This window comes from Lampetra planeri, chromosome 2, assembly GCF_965212315.1.
Source record: "Lampetra planeri chromosome 2, kcLamPlan1.2.h2, whole genome shotgun sequence".
Classification (NCBI taxonomy): domain Eukaryota; kingdom Metazoa; phylum Chordata; class Hyperoartia; order Petromyzontiformes; family Petromyzontidae; genus Lampetra; species Lampetra planeri.
Genome location: NC_136108.1, coordinates 6671773 through 6697613, shown reverse-complemented (window position 1 = coordinate 6697613; position 25841 = coordinate 6671773). Strand labels below are relative to the sequence as shown.

General features: G+C 42.1%; 1 protein-coding gene across 1 annotated transcript in view; it reads left to right on the top strand.

Annotated features, from left to right (window-relative positions):
- The first annotated feature begins 256 nt into the window (after positions 1-256).
- The window catches only part of LOC144725983 (uncharacterized), a 48938-nt gene continuing 23353 nt past the window's right edge, over positions 257-25841 (top strand). Inside the window, exons 1-24 of the mRNA XM_078604681.1 lie at positions 257-597; positions 3802-4014; positions 6334-6350; positions 7546-7578; positions 7950-7982; positions 8101-8154; positions 12079-12180; positions 12659-12739; positions 12929-12973; positions 13082-13135; positions 13416-13469; positions 13589-13642; positions 13891-13944; positions 14070-14123; positions 14239-14283; positions 14431-14484; positions 14601-14645; positions 16351-16404; positions 22541-22639; positions 22968-23012; positions 23518-23616; positions 23777-23830; positions 24107-24214; positions 25488-25541. Coding sequence (XP_078460807.1) covers positions 510-597; positions 3802-4014; positions 6334-6350; positions 7546-7578; positions 7950-7982; positions 8101-8154; positions 12079-12180; positions 12659-12739; positions 12929-12973; positions 13082-13135; positions 13416-13469; positions 13589-13642; positions 13891-13944; positions 14070-14123; positions 14239-14283; positions 14431-14484; positions 14601-14645; positions 16351-16404; positions 22541-22639; positions 22968-23012; positions 23518-23616; positions 23777-23830; positions 24107-24214; positions 25488-25541 — 1593 coding nt within the window. The 5' untranslated portion in view covers positions 257-509. The remainder of the gene's footprint in view (positions 598-3801; positions 4015-6333; positions 6351-7545; positions 7579-7949; positions 7983-8100; positions 8155-12078; positions 12181-12658; positions 12740-12928; positions 12974-13081; positions 13136-13415; positions 13470-13588; positions 13643-13890; positions 13945-14069; positions 14124-14238; positions 14284-14430; positions 14485-14600; positions 14646-16350; positions 16405-22540; positions 22640-22967; positions 23013-23517; positions 23617-23776; positions 23831-24106; positions 24215-25487; positions 25542-25841) is intronic.

Genomic DNA, 25841 nt, shown 5'->3' with positions numbered 1-25841 from the left:
GTTGATCATCAAAAAAGAGCTCTCTGCGTTCTCGACGCTAGAGGTACACCCCCCCGCCCCCTACTGCGCACGCTTCGTGCACTCTCTCAGACGAGGCAGCATGAATCAATTTTCTTTAAAAAGAATTCTCCGGGCCGGGGTAGTGGGTGGGTGGGTGGGGAGGGGAACGCTGCTCTTGGTGGAGGGGAGGGGAAATAACGGGTGGGGAAGGCGGGACGGAAGGGAGCAGAGGGCCCAGGAGCGAGTGGCCGGTGGATGGCTCGAGTTTCAGCCTCGCAGGGGGGGTGGGATGGTCAAATGCCATTTACTCACCGCCCATATAGACGGACGGCCCCATCGTTTAGCCACATAAAGGCTGTACCTGGCCCTTAGGAGGCGGTAGTTGAGTTTCTGCTGGGGCCTGGTACTTGGGGGAGACGAAAAGAAACGGTTTTGCTCGCTGCATGTCCGGAGTGTAAAACAAGGATTTCACCAGTTAGACACAAAGTCTACATGTCTAATATTTAGACATGTTCAGCTTTGTGCACTCAAGGACTCTCTTGCTGCTTGTGGCAACGCAGGCGATAATAACGGTGGTCAGAAGTCAAGATGATTATGGTAAGGATCATGTTTTTGTGTGCGTGTGTGTGTCTGTGTTGCATGTTGTCACACCCGACGTTGGGGATTGTTGTAAAATGCTTTGAACGCTTCTGGGCGTTGGGGCACGATGCCTGCGGTTCGTGCGAACGAATGTAGCACTCTTGTTTGTATTGTAAGGATGTTCTGGTGTCACGTATGGGTAACGTGCTTCTGCAGGAAAGCAGCTGAAAAACAGACCCGACAGCTTCATTGCAAATAGTACGAGTGATGCATTTGCATCAAACTTTTAAAGAGGTGGGGGCGGAATGCGTAAGCATATCTTGCTCGAGAATCGACAAGTGCAAAAAAAAACCCCAGTTATTTTCTGCGCCACTGGCCTGGGAATGCATTCTACTTACGCGTCGACCGTTTGCGGAAAGAAAAATGCACTGGAATGTGAGATGGGCAGCTCCTTCCGACCGCTGAGTTCAGTCGGAGGGAGTTGTGGATGCGTGCCTCTTTCCTCGCTCGCTCCCTCCCTCTCCACAGCGGGTCTGCGTGGGCACGCCTCCACTTCCCCCCCCCCGCCGTCCCCTAGCAGGAATGCCCCCAGTGATTAAGAATCTGTCACAAGGCTCTGGCAGGCAACGCTGTGCATCCGCTATACAAAGGGCGATAGAGATACACAACTAGCAGCCAGCCAGCTTCTTCACGTCCGTAATTAAGAGTGCCATGCCTGATGAAGGCATGGCTGTGCGTGTGTTTGTTCTTTTGGTTGGGTTTCTGCAAATTGTAGTTCCTGTGCGTACATGGGGTGCAGACTGTAGCCCAAAGTGGCTTGCTTTCAAGATTTAGATAATATGTTTCAGAAAACATGTGTTGGCCTCATGGACAAAAAGCAATTTCCATGTGGGATAATATCTGCGAACTGTTCACATAATTCTTTGTAGACGTATATTTTGGTCTTCAAGAAAAGTGGTGTGGTCACATTCTTTAATGTCCCAACAAGTTTAGTTTCCATGACTCCTCTGCCAGTATACTTTTGTTTGCAGGAACTCTCCGCAGTTTTAGCAGCTTTTGATCTTGTTCATTGAAGGCCTGTTTTAGAGTTGTGGCACGTTGTAGTCTGGAGTTCCGAACAACTTTTGAGTACAGCTTTCAGTGGAATTATTTTTGGCACAATATAAGACAGAATGTTTTGCATTTGTTTCGTATGAATAATTATTTTTCATCATTAAATAAGTGTATGTGTTAGGGTTTTCACTGTTTTATACTGCGAACAGTAATGCATCTTTTAAACCCATGCACAAAGGGAACCTGGAACAACTCACGGACAGGCAAATATTAATTTAAAATAAAACGTTTGTGTTTTCCCTTCGTGAGCCGTCTGCCCAACGCATTTAATGGTAACACTTTATTGGTAATACTGGTGCTTTAAATACTGACATCTTGCCAAGCGCACATTGCTGGAAGGATGTTGGTCATCTTGGCACCTTGCTGTGACCTGTGGCAGCGTCAGATCTCTTGGGATTTGCAAGTGCTTGGCACGCTACCTCTTGGAATGTCTTGTCATGTTTTGTTGGCTTGGTGACTACGAGCAAGTTAGAGACTCGAGCAAAAAGCAAGCGTACCGCTCTCTAAACTGGAAAAGCTTAGCTGCCCCGGTTTTCAGAGGATGTCTGCAAGGAGGAATTTATCCTGCAACAAAACATCTTTCGTTAACTATCTTTGTAGAGGCTCAATACAGCATGGGTTGGCAGGGATCATCTGACATTTTTACCGAGGCCAGACGGGGTTCCAGTGGGCCCTTTTATAGAGGGCCGTACCCTCTTTAATGCAACAACATCTGTGTTTTTTATGCAAGCGGAGAACACTCAATGTTAACAGCCGTCTGTAAAACAGAAACACAGCGTGTTTTCTGAGGCGATTCAGAAGGAATGTCTGAAATGGTTTCAACACCTGCGAGGAAATGAATGACTTGCCTCGTTTCTCAAATAATGCGTTTGCAATGTGTCTCATGCCAGAACCTGGCATCATTATACCATGCGCACTTACAGTGCATCATAAGTACACTCCTCTGCAGATTTCACCTTCATACTACAACATTTTGTAGATGGATGGAAATTGTGTCTTGCAGGGCTGGTTGAGTGTTTAGAGCCAAAATAACATGTTCATATCCTCCGCTATATTTAATCGAATAGCCAATATATGGTAAAAATCATATAAGTGAAATACTAATTTAGTATCAGTGATTTTATGATGCAATACTAAAACCCAGTGGAAATTTATTTACCTTTATGATTACAAGTTGAGTTTGCATGTACCTCATGATTTAAATATCTTTAATTAAAATAATTACGTCTTTAAATTAAAAACTTGACACTTCTTTAACTAAATGTTCTTCTTTGCATATGGATATGCGATCAAACACATTCCGCTGTTAATAGAAAGCAAAATCTTAATGGTTTGCATATTAAATTATAGTAAGACGTTATAATGCTGCACAGTACCTATTGTGCAATGTACTATATGCACACCGTTTAAATTACTCTTCCACGGGAAATTCATTGTGTGCATTTCATGTATTGTTTTGTGATAATAAGGTGTTAGCTTTCTGTATGTCGCATAATTGTAAAAAGCACTTCAATCCACTGCTTGATGAAGACATCCCCATGCCCTGTCCGTCACGAGAGTCGTTTCACCATATTTCACCACGTTGGTCAGTGCAGGCTGCTGAAAGGCGCGATCCAGGACCGGTTCTGACATTTATTGCCGCCACTGATGTTGGCCGTGACCAGGAATCGAACTCGGGTTGCTGAGTACATAGCGCAGCATGCTAACCACTGTGCCACCGCTGCATTATAGCATATTTGACATCATTTAGCAAGTGGATTTCAAGTTTTGCAGTTGTTTCCCTTGCATTTTTAACAATTTATTTTGGACCCAGGTCTCCCTTGGAAAAGTGACTCTGCGTATCATCTGGCCCCCAACATAAAGAATAATGTTTTTAACAAGTTTAATCCCATTTTACAGTGGAACTATATATATTATATTGTGTAGTATTTCTAATTTAGACATGCCCTCTCATATGCTTCTTTATATGGAAAGGTGACAGGTCAAAATAAAACTGTAATAGCTCTCTGAGGCAGGATATTGAATGATAGAGTGCTTTTTATCACAATTGCTGTCGAACCGTTATGTTTTTATTGTTTCATCATTCCCCCTCGCATTCTGCCATTTCAGATGAAGACGTAGGAAGCTGTACACAGGATGGACAAAAGTATAGTGACAAGGACGTCTGGAAGCCTGAGCCGTGTCGTATCTGCGTCTGCGACAATGGGAACATCCTCTGCGATGACATCATCTGCGAGCCGCTGAAGAACTGCCCCAACCCAGAGATCCCCTTCGGGGAGTGCTGCCCCGCCTGCCCGACGTCCGAGTCCAACGGCAACGGCAGTAAGAGGCCCCCCTGCATCACGCTTTCGAAACAAACCCACGCTGATCCAGCAACTGCCACAGTTTTTCGGGCAGCCACTGCCCATACTAAATTCCATCATCAAATAGTTACGGTGCAAAACTAAGATGCCATCTTCTCAGAGTAACCACAACATAGTGCCTTGATCAGGGCTGTGAGATTGGGAGATTTTGTGCACAATTGGCTGGGTTTTTTTAAGGCGTTGTGAGATATGATTAAGAATACCAATTATTCGAAATATGTGCTCTTTTTTAACTCCACTCTGGTAAATGGGGCACTACTGAGCTCTGCTGTCCAGAGGTTTTTATACTGTTTACCGAAAAACATGGAGACTGATCATTCCATCATTATTGCTATCAACCACATCCAATCAAATTTGCACAATCGAGTGAGGTATTCTAATCACTGTACACTAATATTTTCACACGAGTGAAACATTACGTATCGTCATTTCTTTCAGCAAATATGTTCAGTCATTGCTGTATTGTGTTGTGTTACTTTCTATGCGTGTTAGTATGTCACATGCTTAGGGGTTTTTGTAGTTTTTTGTACCTGTAACTATTACATTGACACACGTGTGCAAACTTAATGTTGTGCATGAGTTACAAGCTGTTAGGATGCATGCCTACAACTCAAACTGTTAGAGCTTTGCATGGCCGCTTGCAATGGCTTCATGCCAATCATGACATGATTTTATCTTCGGTCGCCCAAGAACGTTGCGAGATTAGGAATGGCTTCAATACTTATTATTTTTCAAAAGCATTGTTATTTTCACCACAGGTTAGTCTTTTTAATTGTATGTGCAATGAGCGGGTATAAACTCGAGTTCAATAGGAGAGCGGAAGCAATGTTTAAATGCACCACTGGGTGCTGCTGGGCTGCAGCCAGACCTCTTCTCCCAGAAGGCCGCATGGATTTCTTGGCTGGAAAACCCTGAGGCGGAACCCACTGCATACCTGACGTGGAGCCACGCCACATCCCTGTTACCATTTACAGAACACATTCAAGCAGACAGCGTGAATGACGTTGCTGCTGAGCCAAACACGCATTTGCATTTTATGATAATTCGTGTTCAATATCTTTTAACACGAATACAGATTCCATCTGTGTTGCACAAATACACGCCCAACTCTGCTGAAGTCATATTAATTAACTTGAAAATGTTTATGCTGTTCGTGAAATGTTTGGTCAGAAGCGATTGTGTCACGTGGCTGAGAGTAGTGCAGTCCTGTGATGGAAAGTAAAGGCCACAATCTGATTAAACCTGACTCAGGCTAGATGATGGGCCCATTCTCCAGCTCCGAGTCAACCCAATAGCATTCTCTCCACCGGTCTCAAGTTTGAAGACCTCTGACCCTCCGCTCTATATGGCCATGTTAGATTACTTCCAGTTACAATTTTTGGAATCTCACTTACCTAATACGTTCTTCTGTTTATGTCATGTTTATACTATACGTGCATACTTTATATATATTGTACTGCAGTACCGTTGTGTTTTATGCAATGCAGTACATATAACACTATAGCTTAACATTGTATACTGTATAATGTTTGCATATTACCTTCTCCAATGCAAGAGCTTGTGACACACACGTTGGTTAACACAAAGAGCATGCAACAGCACTCGCTTCGTGCTATAGGCCATGCTGGGCAAAGCTATAGGCGTTCTCCCCCTGTGCCTCTTAGCATGCGGACCAGTGCTGGAATGTAAAGGGCCCAGCTTTCGTCGTGAAACTGCTGAAAGAGAACTGCGTATTTTGTAAACCGTGTTAAATACTTAATGTCCTCTCGAGAACCCTTGACAGCAAATTATGGTTCAGCACATGCGCTCATCACCTCTTCGATGGTCTGTTGTGTTCATGTCAATATAAAAATGCTTTAGAATTTTTTTCTTCCAAAGTGCTGAGGTGTGTTTTATCATCCGTGGTTGTCACTGGGCCCGTCACTCTTTATGCCAGCATCAGAGCAGAACAAACAAGGGGTTGACCCAGTGCCATGTCATCTCAGCGCCCTTTAAATTTCCCACTCTCACAGAGGCTCTGCTTCTTTCTTACAAAAATATTTCCCCAAGGGTGGAATCATGCACCCTAAATCCGTTATCGCTTGAGGTGAAACATCTGCTGTAGCAACGCTGCTGCACACTCGGGTCCTAGTCGTGTTCATTAGGCTCTGATGGCAGCAAGGACAGGAGTGACAGCCTTGTGGCCTCATGCAAGGATAGGAGAAATGTCATCGATTGTCCTTGGCCCAGTTGTCACTCTTGGGGGTAACTGACAGCATGTGATGTTTTTGTTTTGCAGGACGTGTTGGAACCAGGGTAAATATGAATGAATTTCCCACTTACATTGTTATTATATTACTGTATTAGCACATTGTACAACTCGATGAACATCATTGTCTTCATGTCTTACGTATATTTACATTGCATTGTGAAACTCTATTTATAATGTATGCCTATCATGTATTTTCAATGTATTGTATTGTAATAGTGGACATAGAGTGATATGTATAATTTACTACGTGACTAAAATTAAGATTAGCATTCACTGCACTGCACAGACCACCACGAATGAAATACCGTGCTCGAAAGAATATATTCTATTACAACCGTTTATTGTACATGTATTACATTAATGTGTATCATCTGTAGCATAAAACAGCACTGCAATACTGCATAGAGATTGTGTGTAGCCCGAACTCAATATGCACACCCCTGCGATGGCCCAGCAGTTTGCAACTAGGGTACTACAACTGTGTTAAAACATTATTACCTAGATTTACATGCCAATACATTGTTTTCAAACCCACAGTTTCATGCAACTAATTTTTTAGTATTAAATGTGATTACTACACTCTAGACATGCCTGGTATTGGCTATGACCTTTTGAAGCTATTGTTAAGATGTTTTTTGCTAAGATCCTCAGTGAGATTGACATCCAATATTTACTCTTGTATCCGTGTAGGTCCATATGTAGAGTCGTGTGCGTTTCCACACCAACATTTGAGGAAAATACATTTGGGAATTAACTATGATATTTGTTTTAATTCCTTCTAATAAACAATGTTTCCTGGACTTAAAAAAACAAGCTTTGTAATACGATAAACAATTAGGATTATTAAAATGTGCGGTCTAACTTGGACATGTTTATTATATATTCGAGTTGTTGCTGCGTACTTTGTGTTTTGTGGTTTAAAAAAAGATGATGATGTGGCTTGGAAGCTAATAAAGCAAATACTTGCTCCACGCATTAACTTATCAACCTTTGGACAACACACACATAATAACCGGCCAATGCACACACACACTTTGCGGGTTAATAAAATATAATTGTCAGAATGCATGATTCCTTTGAAACACCTTGAGACATTCCTATTCGCTGAATTGTTTGTGTGGGTTATTTTTCCTCTTGAAGAATTATTTCTAAAATAAACGTATAAACTGAACATTTATGTTTAAATACAAAATATACAATTCCGGTGATAACAATGCACTTTGACCTCATAACCCACAGGGACAGAAGGGGGAGCCTGGAGACGTACCACAGGTGGGCAGCTTTCTGTTGTCACATTTAACTCGCTGAACGTTGTCCTGTACCATGCTTTTGCTGTAAACACTACACAACAGTCTCACAATAATATCTGCTTTCAGAATAATAATAAAAAAGATAGTTAAATGAGTCATGTGCCCACATTATTTTATTTGATCTGCTTCAATTTATATGGGTTCTGACTTTAACTGGGCAGTAATATCAATGCTACATAAACATTGAATTACGAATAATTTCTTAAAATATTTGTGCATTTGCAATCTGGCACAGCAAGGCACTGAAACAATTATATATGATTGCTGTTACGTGTGAGAAAGCCCAGTTGTCACGTAAACATTAACGAACAACTCTTTTCTCTCGGTTTCTAGACCAATGGCATCAGGGGTCCACCCGGAGCCCAGGTGAGGCAACGCACTTCTGCATTGGTGCGCCGCACACATTTGATATTGTCACAATAGGTGTTCACGCAGAGCGTGGCCGATTTAAACCTTTGCTGTGCCCCCCCCACCCCATGTCTAGGGTCCACCTGGCGAGCAGGGATCCAGGGGTGATCGTGGAGACAAGGGAGAGAAGGTATGCTCTACACTGGCACTTATTCTTATCCCGCGTCATTCTGCATATCCTGCATTTTAACCATTACGCTACACCCCGCACCTCCGATTAGCACGCTTGGCTACATAGGGTACTAAAGAAGTAAAAAATACATACACGAAATCTGTCCACTGGCACTCATTACATTCATGGGTCATGGTAGTTTTTTGCCACTATGTGTTACTGATAAAAATGTACCACAATTGTTGTTGTACAGTGCATGGGATTTTGGTCATGGTGTAACATATGACAGCATGTCACCTTGTACAAATATCGATGATTGCACGGGGTAAAATCAACATTAACGTCAGTAACTCCTTTTATAAAATGTGAGCAAATGGCTGGCCATTACAGTACTGCACACGTGGTGCAGACCTGTATTTGAGGTGCTAAGGCCTGGTAGTGCTATGCCATTGCTACTCCTCGTGAAGATGTGTGTCTGCTCGTCTCTTTATAATCACGCTTGTTCACAAACATTCTATTCATTCTTTTCTGACCACTTTAGGTTTCATCTTACATTGTTCATGTAGAAAAGGCACACTTTTGAAAGTCTTCTCTGTTCACAATATGACATCTAAAATTGATGTCATTCCCTTACTTTCTTTTCAAGAGCAGAGGTGCCATTGCATTCACGTAACTTAGTTGGAGAAACCTAGCATATCAGTTGTAACAATTTGAACATCAAAGTACTTAATCGAGCTTGACTGACTCACAGTTACAGGCGGCACTTTACACTGCGGTGGCCTGAGAAGACTGGAATATTTTGACGAATGAACAACTCCCAGTTTGAAGCCGCTGAACAAGCCGTTATTTATTAAATGTCAGCTTTGGTTATAGTGTGTACCATTTTCATGGCATCCCACAGCAAATACACTTTCCAACCATAGTTTTGTCAGTCAATCTCTCTGCCCTCAACTCCAAAGAAAGGCCATTGCCTAACATATCCGCCTGCTGCCACGGTGGTAATGGTCAGCACGCTGGACTTGCAATCCAGAGGTCCGTCAGTTCCATCTCCCGGCGGGGCAGCTCAAACAATGGACACGTTTAAAAAACAAAGTCCTCCTGCCTCTGTCCACCCAGCAGCATCAGTGGCTATTGCACAGTTTCTAAAGCTGCAGGCTGTGTGTGTGGCGGGGTCAAGTATGGGGTACGCCTACCTCTTTCAAGACATCCAGCCAGGGTGGAAGAGTAGGGCATATACCCGATACGGTGGTTTTATACAAGCTCTTGCTGGTACACAACTGGCAATGTAGTTTTGTTTGTTTAAAATGTATTACAAGGAGAGTTTGTATCGCAAAGTAGCTACTGTAGTTGATTATATTCATCTAGCTTTGGGCCATTGCGATTTGAACGCTTCACTCAAAACCTGAGAGTTCAGAGTTTAAATTCCACTGGAGGATGATCTCAGCCTCTCAGTTTTCTGGGGTTGGTAATATTAGTCAACACTCTGCAGTAAACAGTTCTCCTATGGGGAAACTGGCCCCTGTCATGAGAAAATGGAATTTCCATCACGAGCTAAAGGTCACCGTTGGTGATGAACACCTTTGTCTTTTAGTTGATGATACCCACAGTTAAATCATAAATGTATTACAACCACAATTTACCAAAACAATTTACACATTGCATTCGTGTTGCATAACAGTACTGCTATGCTCAAATCACTGCAGTATTTCATTCTGGTCCACTTTATTTACATGAACACTTTGTCGCGACACCAATATGGTGATTACACTTGGTCTATACAGGGGGCTTAATTTCTTCCTGAATATTTTGCTGGTCGCTGATAGACACGTGGACTAGTAGCTACATCATCGCAAGAGGCATACAAGATGGGGTGTTTTGGGTGCAGATATATTCTCCGGGTCGTTAACCAAGGGAGACCCAGCTAAAATTAATTCCCTGGGTCTATATTAACGCACACTCACTCACTCACTGTACAGCAGCTATATTCAACAACAGCAGAGGCCTAAATAGACTTGTCCACCCCTCCCAACCAAGAATGGAGGCCCTGTTTCCTTCTCCACTCAGTTAAATGCCCTACCTCAGCAGCCAGCCTTAAATACAGTACCTCATGGACTTATAACCCACCTCCCTAATGATTACCTACCTACCACCCACCCAATCAGACATTCATGACCCATGACAAGTCAATCCATTACAATAACACATTTCATATCCAGTACTGCAATAACACTGCAATAAAGTGCTGTTTCTCTGCAGTACTATAGAGTATATTATTTTGGGAGTGCAATATACTATATGATTAGGCCATATAAAACATTTCATGCTTGAAGTCTGCAAAGCCACTCTAATAATTATTTACATATTTTAAAAGTTAATGTTGAGATAGCTGCCATTGTTTTTACATCCAAATATATCTTCCCTCCCATACATTAATCCCACACAGCAATGAGTTGTTGTTGTTGTTTTCGCAAAGGAGATATGACATCCTCTGCTATTGCCTTTTACTTATGAACATTTCAGTAACATAGTATTCCTCGTCTTTTTGCATCCAACTGACCCCATCCCTTGACCTTAGGGCATCTTGCATTCCATGTTGTAGTGAGCGCTCAAACAGCTGTGCATATTGCCTATTCTAATACAATCTGAAGTGAAAAAAAACACATTCGGGTATTTTTTTCTAAATACAGCAAGGAACCTGGGCTATACACTTAGTCCTGTACTATATTTAATTGTTACTCTTAGATATTCAAGTTTCTATGTTTCCACATAATCTAGTCGTAAGCTTGGGCTCTCAATACAGATTCCTGTGTTATTGTTTTCTGTATATAGCTGTGACCATTTAGCCATGAGGTGACTCTTCCTGAAATTTTAAATGGTCAAATATACTTTAATCCTGCTGCTAATTTACATTTTCTTCATGAAATGTTTACTCACATCTAAACCCATTCTCATCAAGGTTTAAGTCAATAAATGGAGTGAATGTTACGTCAGTCTGCTGACTTTCTTGGACAAAGCCATGTTCTATTTAGCTGTGTAATATAAAGGCCTAGATACATGATACTATGCTCTTTTGGTACAATCAACGGGGAAATTGGATTACGCAGTATTGCACCCCACGAATTCCAAGCAATAAAATTGAGGGCACTATGCCACAGCGTGCAATGCATTCGAGTGCAATTCTGCCACAAAGGATGGTGTGAGTCACGAACATTAGAAACATACACACATATACAAACAATAATACTCACACACTAACACAAAGACACACATTCACCCACAAACACACCTTCCATACATATACACACACATATGCACTCAACAAACATGAACACATTCCGATACGTTCAATCTCACACGTGCATATGCATATAAAGATGCGTACACATGTGCACACACACAAATACTCATAATCTATGTGGCCACATGATTAAAACGCATTGACTGATTGGATGAATGCAGTCTTGTCTGATTGCAAATATTATAACACGGATGAAACATCATGTAACAACATCACAACTGATTGCGTGGTGCAATAATCACGAGCTGGTGTGTCAACGGCGATGCAATCATGAGCCCTCATTAGCGTCGCATCCCGTGAGCTGCACTGATATCGCACGGTGTATCTAGGCTTTTAAGTGTGTCAGTGGGATTTAAATGTATAGTTCTTATCGCTATATTGGAAGGTTCAGTCAATGTATCGCCTCATATAAATTATTTGTTGTTGTTTTTCAAAACCGAGAAACATGTACAGGAATTTGAAAACACCCTTGGCATAAAATGGCACTTTAATGAAATATTCTCATGTAGTATCCACTTCAGCAATACCAAATGTAATAATGGGCCTTTTAACGAAGCAGGTGCATTGGCTTGCTGCGTTTGTCTCTCGTTGCTTGCTCATATCATCGTCACCTGACCGGCTGTTGCTGACCCCTTGTTTGACAGGGAGGCCAAGGCCCTCGTGGAAGGGATGGCGAGCCTGGCACTCCTGGAAACCCTGGCATGTCCGGACCCCCAGGCCCTCCTGGGCCTCCTGGCCTTGGTGGAGTAAGTATCAGACATTTTCCCTTTGACCATTCCTACAACTCCACGAATTAGTCACTCTTCCTGCCGCCTGAGATTGTTGCCATGTCTGTGTCTGAGTTGAACGAGCAGTGAACTTCAATGGAACATTTTCATTATATCAGGGCGGGGGGGGGGTAAATATTTATAATGAACCGATTACGCTGATTTATTTTTACTTTAAAACGAAAGGGTAAATTATTTGTACAAATATGCAGTATATACAGTAATATAATTATTCTCAAATTATTTTTGCAAACAAGAATAACGTACATGTAATTGGAGTAGTTTTCTTTTCTCTAGAACAACTTTTTGTGTTTAGTTTGTTGTCCTTCCCCTGCACCTCCAATTAGCGCATTTGGCTACGTACGGTGCAAAATAAGTTCAACGTACATACACATACGTACAGAGGTGTTGATGTGTGACCACAAATATGTAATTTTGTTTAACTGCCGCCCAACAGAACTTTGCTGCCCAAATGGCCGGAGGCTTTGATGAGAAGTCTGGAGGTGGTGCTCAAATGGGAGCTCTTCAAGGACCAATGGTACGGGAGCATTCGTCATATGAAACAAGAGACAAGACATTGTTATATCCAAAGCAATTACTTTGACCAAGTTGACAAAAAACACATTCTACATATGCCCAACATATCCTTTTTCTCTATTGTACTTTAACTTTCAGGCTGTGAAGACACAATATAATTGGTTCTGTTCATGTGATTTTGTTCTTGTAGGGACCTATGGGACCAAGGGGACCTCCAGGGCCTTCAGGCTCACCTGTAAGTTTCAATATTGCACCCTTCAGCCCATAAACTTGCCATCGTTATACGTATTTCCCGTCAATTTGTTCCGACATGCCACTAAGTGTCATTGTGTGCTTTCTTCAGGGCCCACAAGGATTCCAGGGCTCCCCTGGAGAGCCCGGCGAGCCTGGACCTTCTGTAAGTATTTCTGCGCCGTTCCATTGAAGCCTCAATCCATGCGAAGTTACATAAGTGAATTCAATCATTTGAACCCTGCTGTGTTCATGAAGAAAGACTTATCCAGATTTATACATTTCTGTAAATACAACCAATTGCATTGTTTTGTTCACAAAAAACGAAATGAAGACATACCATATATATTGTATTTACGTGTTTGCAAGTAGCAAGCACTGAAATTAATGTTTGAATAACAAATGCAGAATACTGACTCTAAGCTTTGTTTGCCATGTCTTTTTAGGGAGGGCTTGGCCCACGAGGACCCCCAGGCCCAGCTGGAAAGCCCGGCGATGATGTCAGTAAAAAGCTCTTTCTGCTCGGTTGAATGCACTTTTTTACATGAAGGCAACACGTTTACAAGAAACACATTTCACAATATCTTAAAGTTATGACACTGTGCGTCTTCACTTCCAGGGCGAGGCTGGCAAGTCAGGAAAACCAGGTGAACGTGGGCCCGCAGGACCGCAGGTGAGGATCAATGATGCCACCTCTTCGCTTCACTAACATCTTTAGAAATGTTCTGCAATGTTATTTTATGTTGCATGCCCACACATAAATGCACATAACCACATAAGGTAACGTAATGCACGCTTCATATAATTAAGCGTGAAGCGTGTTTAAGGGATGCGCTATCTTGTAATAGGTCTTGTTTCAAAGTGTCAAAAAAACCAGAGTTCTCAACTGGATGTTCACATGTTCTCATTTTATTACTTTAGGGTGCTCGTGGTTTCCCAGGAACCCCTGGCCTTCCAGGCATTAAGGGACACCGGGTGAGTGTTTTTAAAATTGTATCCTTTATCATAAATATATATTTTTGCTGGCACTGTACATACGTACGTAACGAGAAAGTTACGTTATTGCATTGCATGTTTTAACGCGTCACTTGTCATTGCAGGGTTACCCTGGCCTAGATGGTTCTAAGGGTGACGCTGGGGCTGCTGGTGCCAAGGTATGTAATTGAAACCTCGAAGATTGAATAAAATCTAAAAAAGACAAAAATGTGTTTTATACAATAACATTGCATTTGCACTTCAACGACACAACGTGTATGCGTCTGGTTGCAGGGTGAATCTGGTGCTTCCGGTGAGAACGGAGCCCCTGGGCCCTTGGTATGTACCCGTACTCTCCGTATATTTTTTTCTCCATACCACCAAGTAATTACGTATAATGACTTGAATGCATCATCGCACCCACATGTGTGGCTCGCTAAGAAGTGGCCAACTCTTGCTTGCGTTTTGTGTTGTTGCGTCTGCTAGGGTCCACGTGGCCTGCCTGGTGAGAGAGGTCGCCCTGGTGCCTCTGGTCCTGCTGTGAGTAAAACCCCCTCCACTTGCTGACCTCCAAACAATGCACCACACGCCACCGGCACCGTCCTCCCGAGGCGTGTGGGTCGTGTGCACTGACCTCTGTGTGTGATCCCTCACAGGGAGCACGTGGCTCCGATGGCCTCCCTGGTCCTGCTGGCCCTCCCGTGAGTACAATGTTCATTTCACATTTATAGAGAACACGTTCAACACGTAGCAGGCTTTCGCGACCAATATTATTCATAATAAACGGTTTTTAGGGGTAGAACGCGTTGTTTATAAATGTGTCGTAACCCTCCACCAGATGCTTTATTGGACAGACGGGACGTAACATCGGCGTAAGACTAAAAGAACACCAAAGAAATATTCAATGATCTCAAACACAACTGTCGGCAGTGGCAGATCATGCTTGCCAACAAGGACACTCAATTGATTTTGATAACGTTGAAGTGTTGTGTTAAACCAATTATTACTGGCAAAGACTAATTAGAGAATCCATTGAAATTGAGAGAAATAGAAATAACTTCAATCGCTCTGACAGCTACAGGCTTATTGCGGCCTGGAAGCGTATTATTAAATAATGCATATTACAATTCCTTATAGGGGAAACACATACTAATTAACTGATCACTAACGTAGTATATAATTACAATAGCACACATTACAATTAATTACTAATCTACAACTTATTACTAATCATAATAATTAACTTATTACTAATCTATTATATAATTACAATACCCCCCCCTCCACCTCAAATCACTGCACCTGAATTAGTTAAATGATGACGCTGCTCTATTTAAGACCGAGAGCAAGTGAGGGCTTCACCATTCTGGCAAATTGCCCGATGATGCTAGATGTAATTACCAGCGAAACGTCGTACTAAAAAATTGTAAATGTTGTGGATTCACTCTTGGGCTAAAGCAGTGAACTATTTGTCTTTTGTCAACGTGACATTTTGTTGCTGATTGACCGTGTCGGGTGGTGGAGGGTTACGACACATTTATAAATAACGCAATCTAGCCCAAACAAATTAATTATCAATTCATATAACACCTTTTACGCTTACATATCCCCTTGCTTTGAAGTAGAACAAAAAAAGTATATTTAACGTGAGTGCATTTGGTGATGTAACCTAAGTATAAAAAATATATGTGAAACCTCTTTCAGGTGAATTTTATAATTGTTGCGTTTTAATAAAAAAAAGTTTGTTAATACATCGACATGCAATTGACTCTTACGGTAAAAAAATTTGCACTTTATGAAGATGTTAAATATCGCTGAAATTGCGAATGCATGCTTGCATGAGGAAATATTCCAGCTCACCTTTTCATGTTGATTAATCGTTTATTAGTTCTTCACATGAAGGCACTGTGGCGATGTGAACTTAGCAGCTATGGCAGTATAGGTCCTTCTGTAGGCAAGATGTTGCTGGAGGCACATTTTCTCAAAATCCCACACTGTCAGTTATGATACTGTAAAGGATGTGTTCAGCTTTTTATTTTCTCTACGAGGAAAGTTAACTGGAAATTGACTCTTTGTTTCAAATCATGTTGATCCAAATATGTACAATTTTTTTTGGTATAAAATGACCCTCACAACAAACCACGAACGATATGCATACATGGAAATCCAACACAATTAGGAAAAGGGCAGATGTAATGCAACACGCCCCAAAGTTAGGTTGTAACATAAAAAAGCATGGCTGACGTGCATGGAAGCTGTGTAATTTAAACTTACTGCGCATGTCGGGGACTGACCTGCATGACAAGGGTTGGGAGAGGCGGGGTGGTACGGGGTGGGAGGCAGGCTTACTATAAAATGTGCTGTTTTTTTTGTTCATGCTGAGTGCACACTCTCTCTCTCCTGCAGGGCCCCACTGGTCCATCTGGCTCCCCTGGTTTTCCTGGAGCCCCAGGTGCTAAGGTGAGCTAAATTCCTTGCGAGTATCTCGTGCGCTCCTGCGAAACAGCCAGGAGGTTTGTCTGTCTGCCTGCCTGTCTGTCTGTTCACTTTAGCCTTGGGGTACGTTATGATGAAATTGTCACATGTACACATGAATAAACTCCCCCCCCCCCCCCTTGTAACAAACACGTACACAGTGCACATGACCCTACGTCTGCTGGAGACAATCAGTCTGTCAACATCTCAGAACACTGCAGTCGGTGCTGTCAATCAATGGAAAACACGTCCCTTTAAATAAAGAAACAGGAAAAAGGTCAACATCTGTTATTGATGCTTCAGAAAGAAGAAGAAGAAAATAAAACTGTAGCCGCACAATGTTTCTCTCTCGCACGTTTGTGACTAATTATATATATGCACTAGTATTACTCGAGAAAATTGTCCCATAACAGTGCGATCCAATTGACCGATAATGATTTCATTAAATATAATCTCTCCGGGCAGTCTCCCTCTTAAACATATCGCGAAATATACGTACGAATCTAGCACATGTGGTGATGTGGTCATGTGAAAAGCTGTACATAAATTACTGTAGATTGCTTGAATATTTATACAGTGTGTAAAATACAGACATTTGTTATGTAGCCTTGATTGATGCGTTTTTTAAAGCTTGTTCCATGATCTAAAGTAGTAAACCGTAATAGGGTAATTACATATTACACAAAGGCCCAACATTCCGAATACTGTAGTTTTCATTTAAAAAAATGAAAAATAGCTACTCTGCGACAGTGATTTATGCCAGCCATAGGATCCCTTTCGGTCGACAGACGAACGTGGGGTGGAAAAGTGCAAAGCTTCCACGCCCACCTCAATCAATGCATCGAGCTGTCTCGCCAGCACCTGTGCCCGAAGCTACGACCACGTGGAAAACATTCGCAGACAAAGCTTTATGTTCTTTCACTTCACAAAGGGAGTCAATTGTGCTGGGGTGGATCGTTCAGTGGAGAAGCAGAGAGAATGCATGCACCAGGCAAGGAATGCACCCTTTTTCAGGAGGCCTCTAACTAAGTGAGAAGGGGGGCAGCACAATGCAGACAGCAGACATTTTTGGCAAAGCCTGGCATCGTCGACTTCACTCTGTCGTGCTACAGATGGAATTTGCTACAAAGTTATGCAAGCCAAAGCGAAACAAAATAGTCGTTACAAAATTACACTTGACTCGGTTTTGTTCAAAGATAAAAACAAGGTGAGTGCAATCTACGAACATTAGGAGTAAATCTGTGGCTTGCCATGGGGACATGGCTTTTGAGCTTTATCATTGTGAAGTGAGTAGAGAGGGATGGAGACAGAATCAGAATATTTATGCTGGAGGAATCCGATGAGCTATAAAGCTCTTTTTCACAGATGTCCAAACTGGAGACACTGTAACATTTTTACGTAATTATAATTAAATCATTAATTCATTATCATTGCATGGAACAGGCCTAGATGTCATACTGGAACTTGATGGGTTGGGTTTGTTTGAATGCTGAGGGTTGTTTTCCTCCTACATGTGAAAATGTACTGGGCAGTTGGATGCCATGGCATGGGAAATCATCTGAACAGAGCCAAACAAATAGAAATACATAATGTGGGTGGTAATGCATTTACGATAGTCATGTAAAAAGTGTACTCCAACTCTGACTACATCATCCAGCATAAATAAAAGCGTATAATTTAGTTTCAAGGCAGAGAGCCAGTGAAAGATGTTACTGCTTTAAAAAAACACATGAAGCTAATAATATTACGTTTGCCTCTGAGAAGTAAAACGTAAGTGTTAGTGGCATTAGATGCCGTTTACTGCGTACTTTTTAGTCCGTAAAAGTACATTGACAATATACTCCGGATTATTCGGTGCTCTGAAAAGTAAGAAGCACCCCAAACTTGTGCCCGATGTCAACAAAGCTAAAACAAATCGAGTCACACACACAGATCTTGCAGATCATAAAATGCACCCCCAACTTTTGCAGTGGGGAAAAAAATGCATCTTATAATCAATGCTCTATGATACTTCTTGTTGGCAATACGAATACCTCCCGGTGTACGCGTCACATAGCACGAAAGCTGCAGGAGTCCGAGATAAAGAACAGACAGTGCCACTTTGGTGCTGTCAATCGGGGTGCAATATTCAACTGCAGATTTCTTTCCCCATCGTTTCTTGGCAATGCCATGACTTCTTTACCCCCTTGCGGGAATTACTTCACCTCCAATGATGACTTCCAACACAGCACTCAGTAATTGCGTAACTTTGTTTAAGTTGCATCCAATCAGATTACGTTAATTAACCGAGCTTGAGGTGATGAGTTGCGTGATGTGTTTCCACGACTGAAATTCTTTCTTTGGTTCATGTAAATAGTTAAATGAAAATGTGTGGCAACACTGATACCAATAAGCAATTCTCAACAGTGTTCCCTTACTTCAGATGAAGTGCATATTAATGGGACATTACATCCTCTACTTTGCTGCCATTTCGTACACTAGTGTTACAAAGGTTGATGCAAATGTTATTTTATGGAATAACGTGTATTCTTATTAGCTTCCTACTTCTCCAAAATAATGTAGTTGTCATGATTGCATACATTTCGCTGGTGCTCGACAAGCCTTGAGGGCACTGACCACAACATGCAAAGTGTAACTGGACTGCGCCACTAGCAGATTTGCAAAATATGCGACCCATTTAGAGTTTATGTTACGTTGAAATTGTACTCATCGCAAGGTTCCCCAACTGAACATTAACCATAACGAGGTTCCCAGACCTCGCAATACCTTGGATGCGATAGTCGATTATTTGCATTTCAGGTTTCAGAGTGAGTGCTGCCAGAGATGCACGAGCTCCAGTTTGTTCATATATTTAAGTGACATGAAATACATTTTTCCTATGACATTTACAATTTCTATCAAGCATTACGATAAAACAATGAACACAAAGTCGCAACATTGTATCGCCAAAGACATACACATTATCCTAAAGTAAATTTAGTACACTGCAGTTTTGGTGTCGGAGAGGTATGTGATAGATCACCATGGCAACACTACATCATAACGTTAGGGACCAAATGGATTCCCACAGCGAGACTGGCTAAAACGAGAAATGTGGTGAATCATCATGGCAACCCTGCATCGTCATGTTACAAAGTTTCAAGTTGAATCACCATGGCAATGCTGCAGCATGTTAGAGGACATGACGAATCACCATAGCAACACTGTATCATGATGTTAGAGAGGGACATAATGTGTCCCAGTAGCAACACTCCACCATAATGTTAAACAGCGTTGTGATGGATCACCATAGCAACTCTGTATGATGGTGTTGGACACATACGTGATGAGTTACCATGGCATTGCTGCATCACAAGGAACTACTCTGAATTGTTCCCGATCTCCAATAATCACCACTAACATTTCTGAATCGATTTCTCGGCCATTAATTGCCCGTTTCCAAAAACTATTTTTTTTCACATTTTCATCATTTAATTGGAAGAGCAATGGAAATACCACTGAGCTGAAAACACTTGATATATGTTAAATGTATCCAATTGTCACAATCCATATACACCTTCCTTTATCCCTGGAAACACATGTAAGTAAAGCTGTCTGGAGTTACACAAGTTGTGGTGCCCAAACCATTATGTCTGGCACGACTGTGTTAATGTGTTAATGTCATGTCTGGCATAACAACTCCATAAAGCCCATTGCGGGTATTTGCTCTCTCCACCTAATCTCAACGTCGTTAATCGTCCATGCACTCCAATTGTTTTATCAATAATATTCCGTTAACCACTGCGAACACATTGACAGTGTTAAAGTGAAAATCATTTAGACAAGTCGTGGCCAGGATAATGCATGTGTTACGCTGGCTGGCGTCAGAACGTGGATGTTGAGCATTAAATGCAAGTCCAGTGCCTGTGAGGAAAAAATTGCATCGTGCATATCAGCACCTTTCAACCCACTCAGAATAGCATTACACCTGCAGCACAATCATTTTTGTTATTTCCGACAACTCAACTTACAGGCAGTAACAGGCTATAACAGAGAAGATGGATGTTCTAATAAAAGCTTACCTGGGCTGGATGCCCACTGAAAGCACTGTGTTTTACATTACAACGTTCAGGTGATTATTGGAGTGTAGGGGAAGCTCAGCGAACGATATAAAGAGAGTGTTTATGTCTAACATCTGTCAGGGTTTATTTTCTGCAGTGGCATGTGCAACACATGTAGGGCTCACCTTCACAATACTACTATTATTATTGCAGGGCTCACCTGCATATTATTAATCAATATAACGGCTCATCTTCATATTATTTCAGGCTGACTTTACGTTATAATCACAGGGTTTACCTTCAATGTAACCAATATTACTATTGATCTGCATGTAACCTGGCTAAAACCATTGAGAATAATTTATTGTTACAGAACTCATCTTTACTTGAGCTTGATTATAATTACTAGTCTCTACCTTTATTATGTCAAGGGTGATCTTTACAATGTTTTATGTTGTTGTCGATGCTATAGCACTGTTTCTAAAACTTTAGAAATTTAAATGGGAATATTTTTAGTTTCATGCCATGAGATCAATAATTACTTTGAAAGAGCCACAGCGAAATGTGGCATCACTGGGGATGATAAACATTTAGCGAGATAAAACATATTATATTACGACATACTTCTTAGGTAAGGTCACTTCATAATTTACTTTGATTGGCGATTTAAAGTTGTTGTTGTTGTCATCTCAGGTGGTACCAACAAGTGACATATTTTTGGTCCTGGCCCATGGACTAAGAGCAGTGTGCCACCGCATCTGCTTTGAAAAATACTTTAAATGACAGTTTTCAGTGTGTTCACAGAAGCGGTGGTGCACTTTCCCACAAAGCTCTGGAAAGAGCTTGGAGTATGACAGTCAAACGCAATAGTTTTAATTACCAGAATTAAGAGGTAGCCAAAGCAACTGCAAAACCAAATGTAGTATGTTTTTTTTGCGCAGTCATTAGTGGACCAGGTTGAGACCATCAATTTACTTCTAGACTTGAGAACTCAGTTTAGTCATGGGTGGCTGCCCATAATCAAACTGGGTTTCATGCTATATACTAGTACTTCAACATACATACGTACATTGTATTTATACGAAGGCAAAACAACATATGTAATAGGAGTGATATTTAAAGCACGGTGCTGAAATACACCAAAATCACTTTGTTTCAACACAATTACCCAAACTAGTGCATTTCACGACCGTACAAAAATACAATTTCTTGGGTAAAGTATCCATCACCTATGTTTGTAACTTCGTGCGATAAAACTGTATTGTTTCATGTTTTTCAAGTGTAATTTAACATCTGTTGATGCTCTTAAAAATTAATGTGCCAGTGTCTTTTTGTATCGACAATGTTCTGTGCACGATACAGATATTTACATCAATGGCATGTTTTTCATATCTTTTCATGAAAACAATAATTCCTACACATTGTATTCTTTCATCCAGGATTTTATGACTCACACATTATATAGATTCTATTATACAGGTAACAATGCGTCAATCTGATCATTACAACCTACGCTTACCTTCACAATACATGCATAAAATCGTGCAAGAACTGATTCTGGGGCCACTAGAGGCGCTACATTAACCACAATGTTAAAAACAAGAATCCTTGCATCGAATCCTGAACAGAATCATGACCATTCATAATATTGCAATCGGGTAACTCATTTACATGCTTCATTACTGTATTATCTGGGAACATTCACTGGTGAATCGTACTTTCACTGTTTCAAGAGCGTGCAAATACAGAGAGAAATTATCAATACTCCACATTATCCCCCTTGCATGATAGGTTCCCAAATTGTATTGATAGGTTTGTGCATTTTCCATGCTTTCAACTTCACCACATTTCAAATAATACAGCTTTAAACACATTTCACGATGTCAATATTAGCAACACAAACGCTGCAGCTTGTACAAGCAACAACATACAAAAAAAGACACGTGCTTTATCTCTGGGCCACACCTCAGTTCAAAATACAAATCCTCATTTGTGTTGACAGCTGGCGGGCAGTGCCAGGACTCTTGCTGTCTGTGTGTGGGTGGTGGTGACGCAAATCTCTTCTTGTCTGTCCCTGGCAGGGTGAAGCTGGCCCCACCGGAGCACGTGGGCCAGAAGGTGCCCAGGGCTCTCGCGGTGAGCCCGGTGCTGCTGGGGCTTCTGGGCCGTCCGGCTCCCCCGTGAGTTCCTTCGCGAGATCGCAGGCGGCTCCCACCCGCAACGCGATTTTTGCGTTCAGCGGCCTCGAGTCTCATTGCCAGACAGACCCGGGCACTTTACACAGTTGCAATTTCCTGTGCAAACAGTAACTTACGATCATTTTTACACTATTATAACTTTTTTGACATTCGTGAACGATATTTTTTTTTTGCGTATACAATAAAGAACATCAGAACACCGTGTACTACGAATTTCCATTTTTTTGCAGCCATTGTTGTTGATGGCCGCTGCAGAGGGACATTTCTCACCCACTGCTGTGCTTGTGTCATTGTGATGTTTGTTTGACAGGGTAACCCTGGCACTGATGGACTTCCTGGAGCCAAAGGATCATCTGTAAGTATTATGCTTCTTTGCTTGTTGTTTGTTGACATATATGGAATGCTATAATTATTGTGGGGGGGTGGGGGGAGCTTCCGAAATAACTATTCTACTATGTAACTCAGATGTTATATAAAGTTACATGTCAGTTTATACGACACATAGTTTAATTCAGCGCCTGTTGTGTGTGTATTTTTGTGTTTGTGCATGTATTGTGTGTTGTGGCATGTGTGCTTATGTTGTGGTACGTGCATGTATTGTGATGCGCGTGCTGTAGTGTGTGTACACATTTGATGGTTGTGATGCATTTGTGTTACGAATAACACCTGGGCGTAGCCGGTGACCCACCAGCTCAAAACCCTCTGCCACTCAATGTAACCTCAAAGGTCAACTAGTCTGGCTAAGGTGCCATGGTAGTGGAATGACCACCATACCTAGTGGCAGACGATATCAGTTGTTGTCTCTGTATGTGCCTGTGTGTAATTCCTGCTTTTGTCGTGGATGCCTCCTTCCTGTGCAGGGTTCGCCAGGTATTGCTGGTGCCCCCGGATTCCCAGGCCCCCGTGGAGCTCCAGGGCCCCAGGGTGCGACTGGCCCTCTTGGCCCCAAGGGACAGCAGGTCAGTCCCCCAATCCGAGCAGCTCTAGATTTATTAGCAGCTCATCTGTTGGAAATGACCACAGCACTGCTGTTAATCACTTATAAAAAATTTGTACGGACAATAAAATATTGAAATTGCATTTGATGTTGCTATAATAGAAATGTTTTTTTATTTCCAGGGTGACCCAGGTGTTCATGGATTCAAGGGAGAGCCTGGCCCCAAGGGCGAGCCTGTGAGCATCACACCTCTTGTTTGAAAACAAACGTGGAACTTTGCTCACACACTCCGTCATGCCGCACAATTCCCTGCTGACGTTGTTGCTGCTGTACTTTATGCTCGTGTGAAGGGATGTAAGTAGAGGCGGGTAGGTGGGTGGGTGGGTGGTGGTGGGTAGAGTGGGTAGCTGTGTGCTTGTAGCAAAGCGAGTGATCTATCTGTACTCTTAGTTCTTTCGGTAAAGTCACGAAAGCTTCAAATCTAGAATGATCTATCTGTGCTGTGCCACTAGGGCCCTGCCGGTCTTCAAGGTCCACCCGGCCCAGCTGGAGAGGAAGGCAAGCGCGGTGCTCGTGGAGAACCCGGAGCAGCTGGCCCCGGTGGCCCACCTGGCGAGAGAGTGAGCTCCCCCTGTCTCCCTGCCGATGCACAAGCGCCCTTCGATTCATCTGGAACATCACGCGATACATTTTTAAAATACATCACGAAATGATACACCTGGGACAGATTTGTCCAACTGTGAGGGCCGTATTCAAAGTTCGTTCTTCTTTCACCTCTCAAATCACTCCTGCATTTCCACGCAAGGACTCACTCTCAGTAACCTTTGTACTATGGTGTCTCTAAAGGCTGCATCCTCGGCCCTCTGCTGTATTCAATACATCTCCCTCCCACTTGGTAAAATCATCTCCAGTTTTAATATCGACCTTCACTTCTCTGAAAATGACATTTCTCCGTTGACTCCATGAACCCAAAATCACTCTTAATACTCAAATCCACTCTTGATGCGGTCCCATATTGGATTGGTTCTAACTTCCTCCAGGTAAAGGTTGCCAAATCTGAAGTACTCCTTATCAGCAGAAAGTCACAGTAAAGACTCCAGTTTGAGCATGTATCTCAAACTTTAACATTACACTCAAAAAAGAGTGTGCAAAACCTTGGCGTTGTCATTGGTCCCAAAGTCTCTATGAGCATGAGTCAACTCTTAAGGATTGTATACCTCCATCTTACCAACACCACATCGCAACTCAATGCATCGCAACTCAGCGTTTGCAACTCTATGCGCCGCCCCCAAAATACACTATATCCAAGCTCCAGATGATCCACAATGCCCCTGCCATGCTCCTGTCCTGCACCTGTGAATACGACCACATCACCCCAAAATTTAAATTCTTACACAAGTTCCAAATTCAACTTTGGATACATTTCAAGACTGCACTTATTGTCTTCCAAGATCCTGCACAGTCCCATCCCTTCCTACCTCTTCCTCCCCTCTCATCTCACTGTACTCCCCTGCACACAACCAAGGCCTTCTATCAACCCCTAGTCGATCTATAATCTTTAACTCCTTCCCGCAGTCATCTGTGGTGGTGTCGACACCCTGGTCCCGTTAATGTCCAGGCTCAATCCCTTGTTTTTTTCCTCTGCCTATACATAATTGTCTTTCTCTCTATAAAACATATGTGCCCACTGTTCTGTACTGCATTTTGAGATAAAGGTACATTTATTTATTTGCTGACTACATCGAAATTGTATTTTATCATAGATTTTAAATGTACACGAAAAAATCCACCACGTATCATTTCGTTCAAGCCATGCTGGGTTGTCTTTGTAATGGTGTACACAGGAAAAACTATGATGTGTTGTTGCTCAAGCGGTGTTTTGCCTGTTCACAGGGCGGCCCTGGAAACCGTGGTTTCCCAGGACAGGATGGCCTTCCCGGTCCCAAGGTGAGCTCGCTTGGGTATTTTTGTGTAATCGCTGCGTTGGAAAGTTGTCCTCAAGCATCAATAAAAAGCTCACAACCACCCTAAACGATAACACTGTCCTAATAGGGAAAAATATGTATAGCAGGAGATGTGTTAGGTAATGGCCCTTCTTCATAGTATGGCCTTTCTTGGCATAATGGCACATGACCAATACACCTCAGCACAAGCATTGCACTTTGAGTCGAACGTTTAGCTAAATAAGATGTGCAGCATAACATAAAACAATATTGTGGAGGCTGCATGGACAGGAACATTGAACTA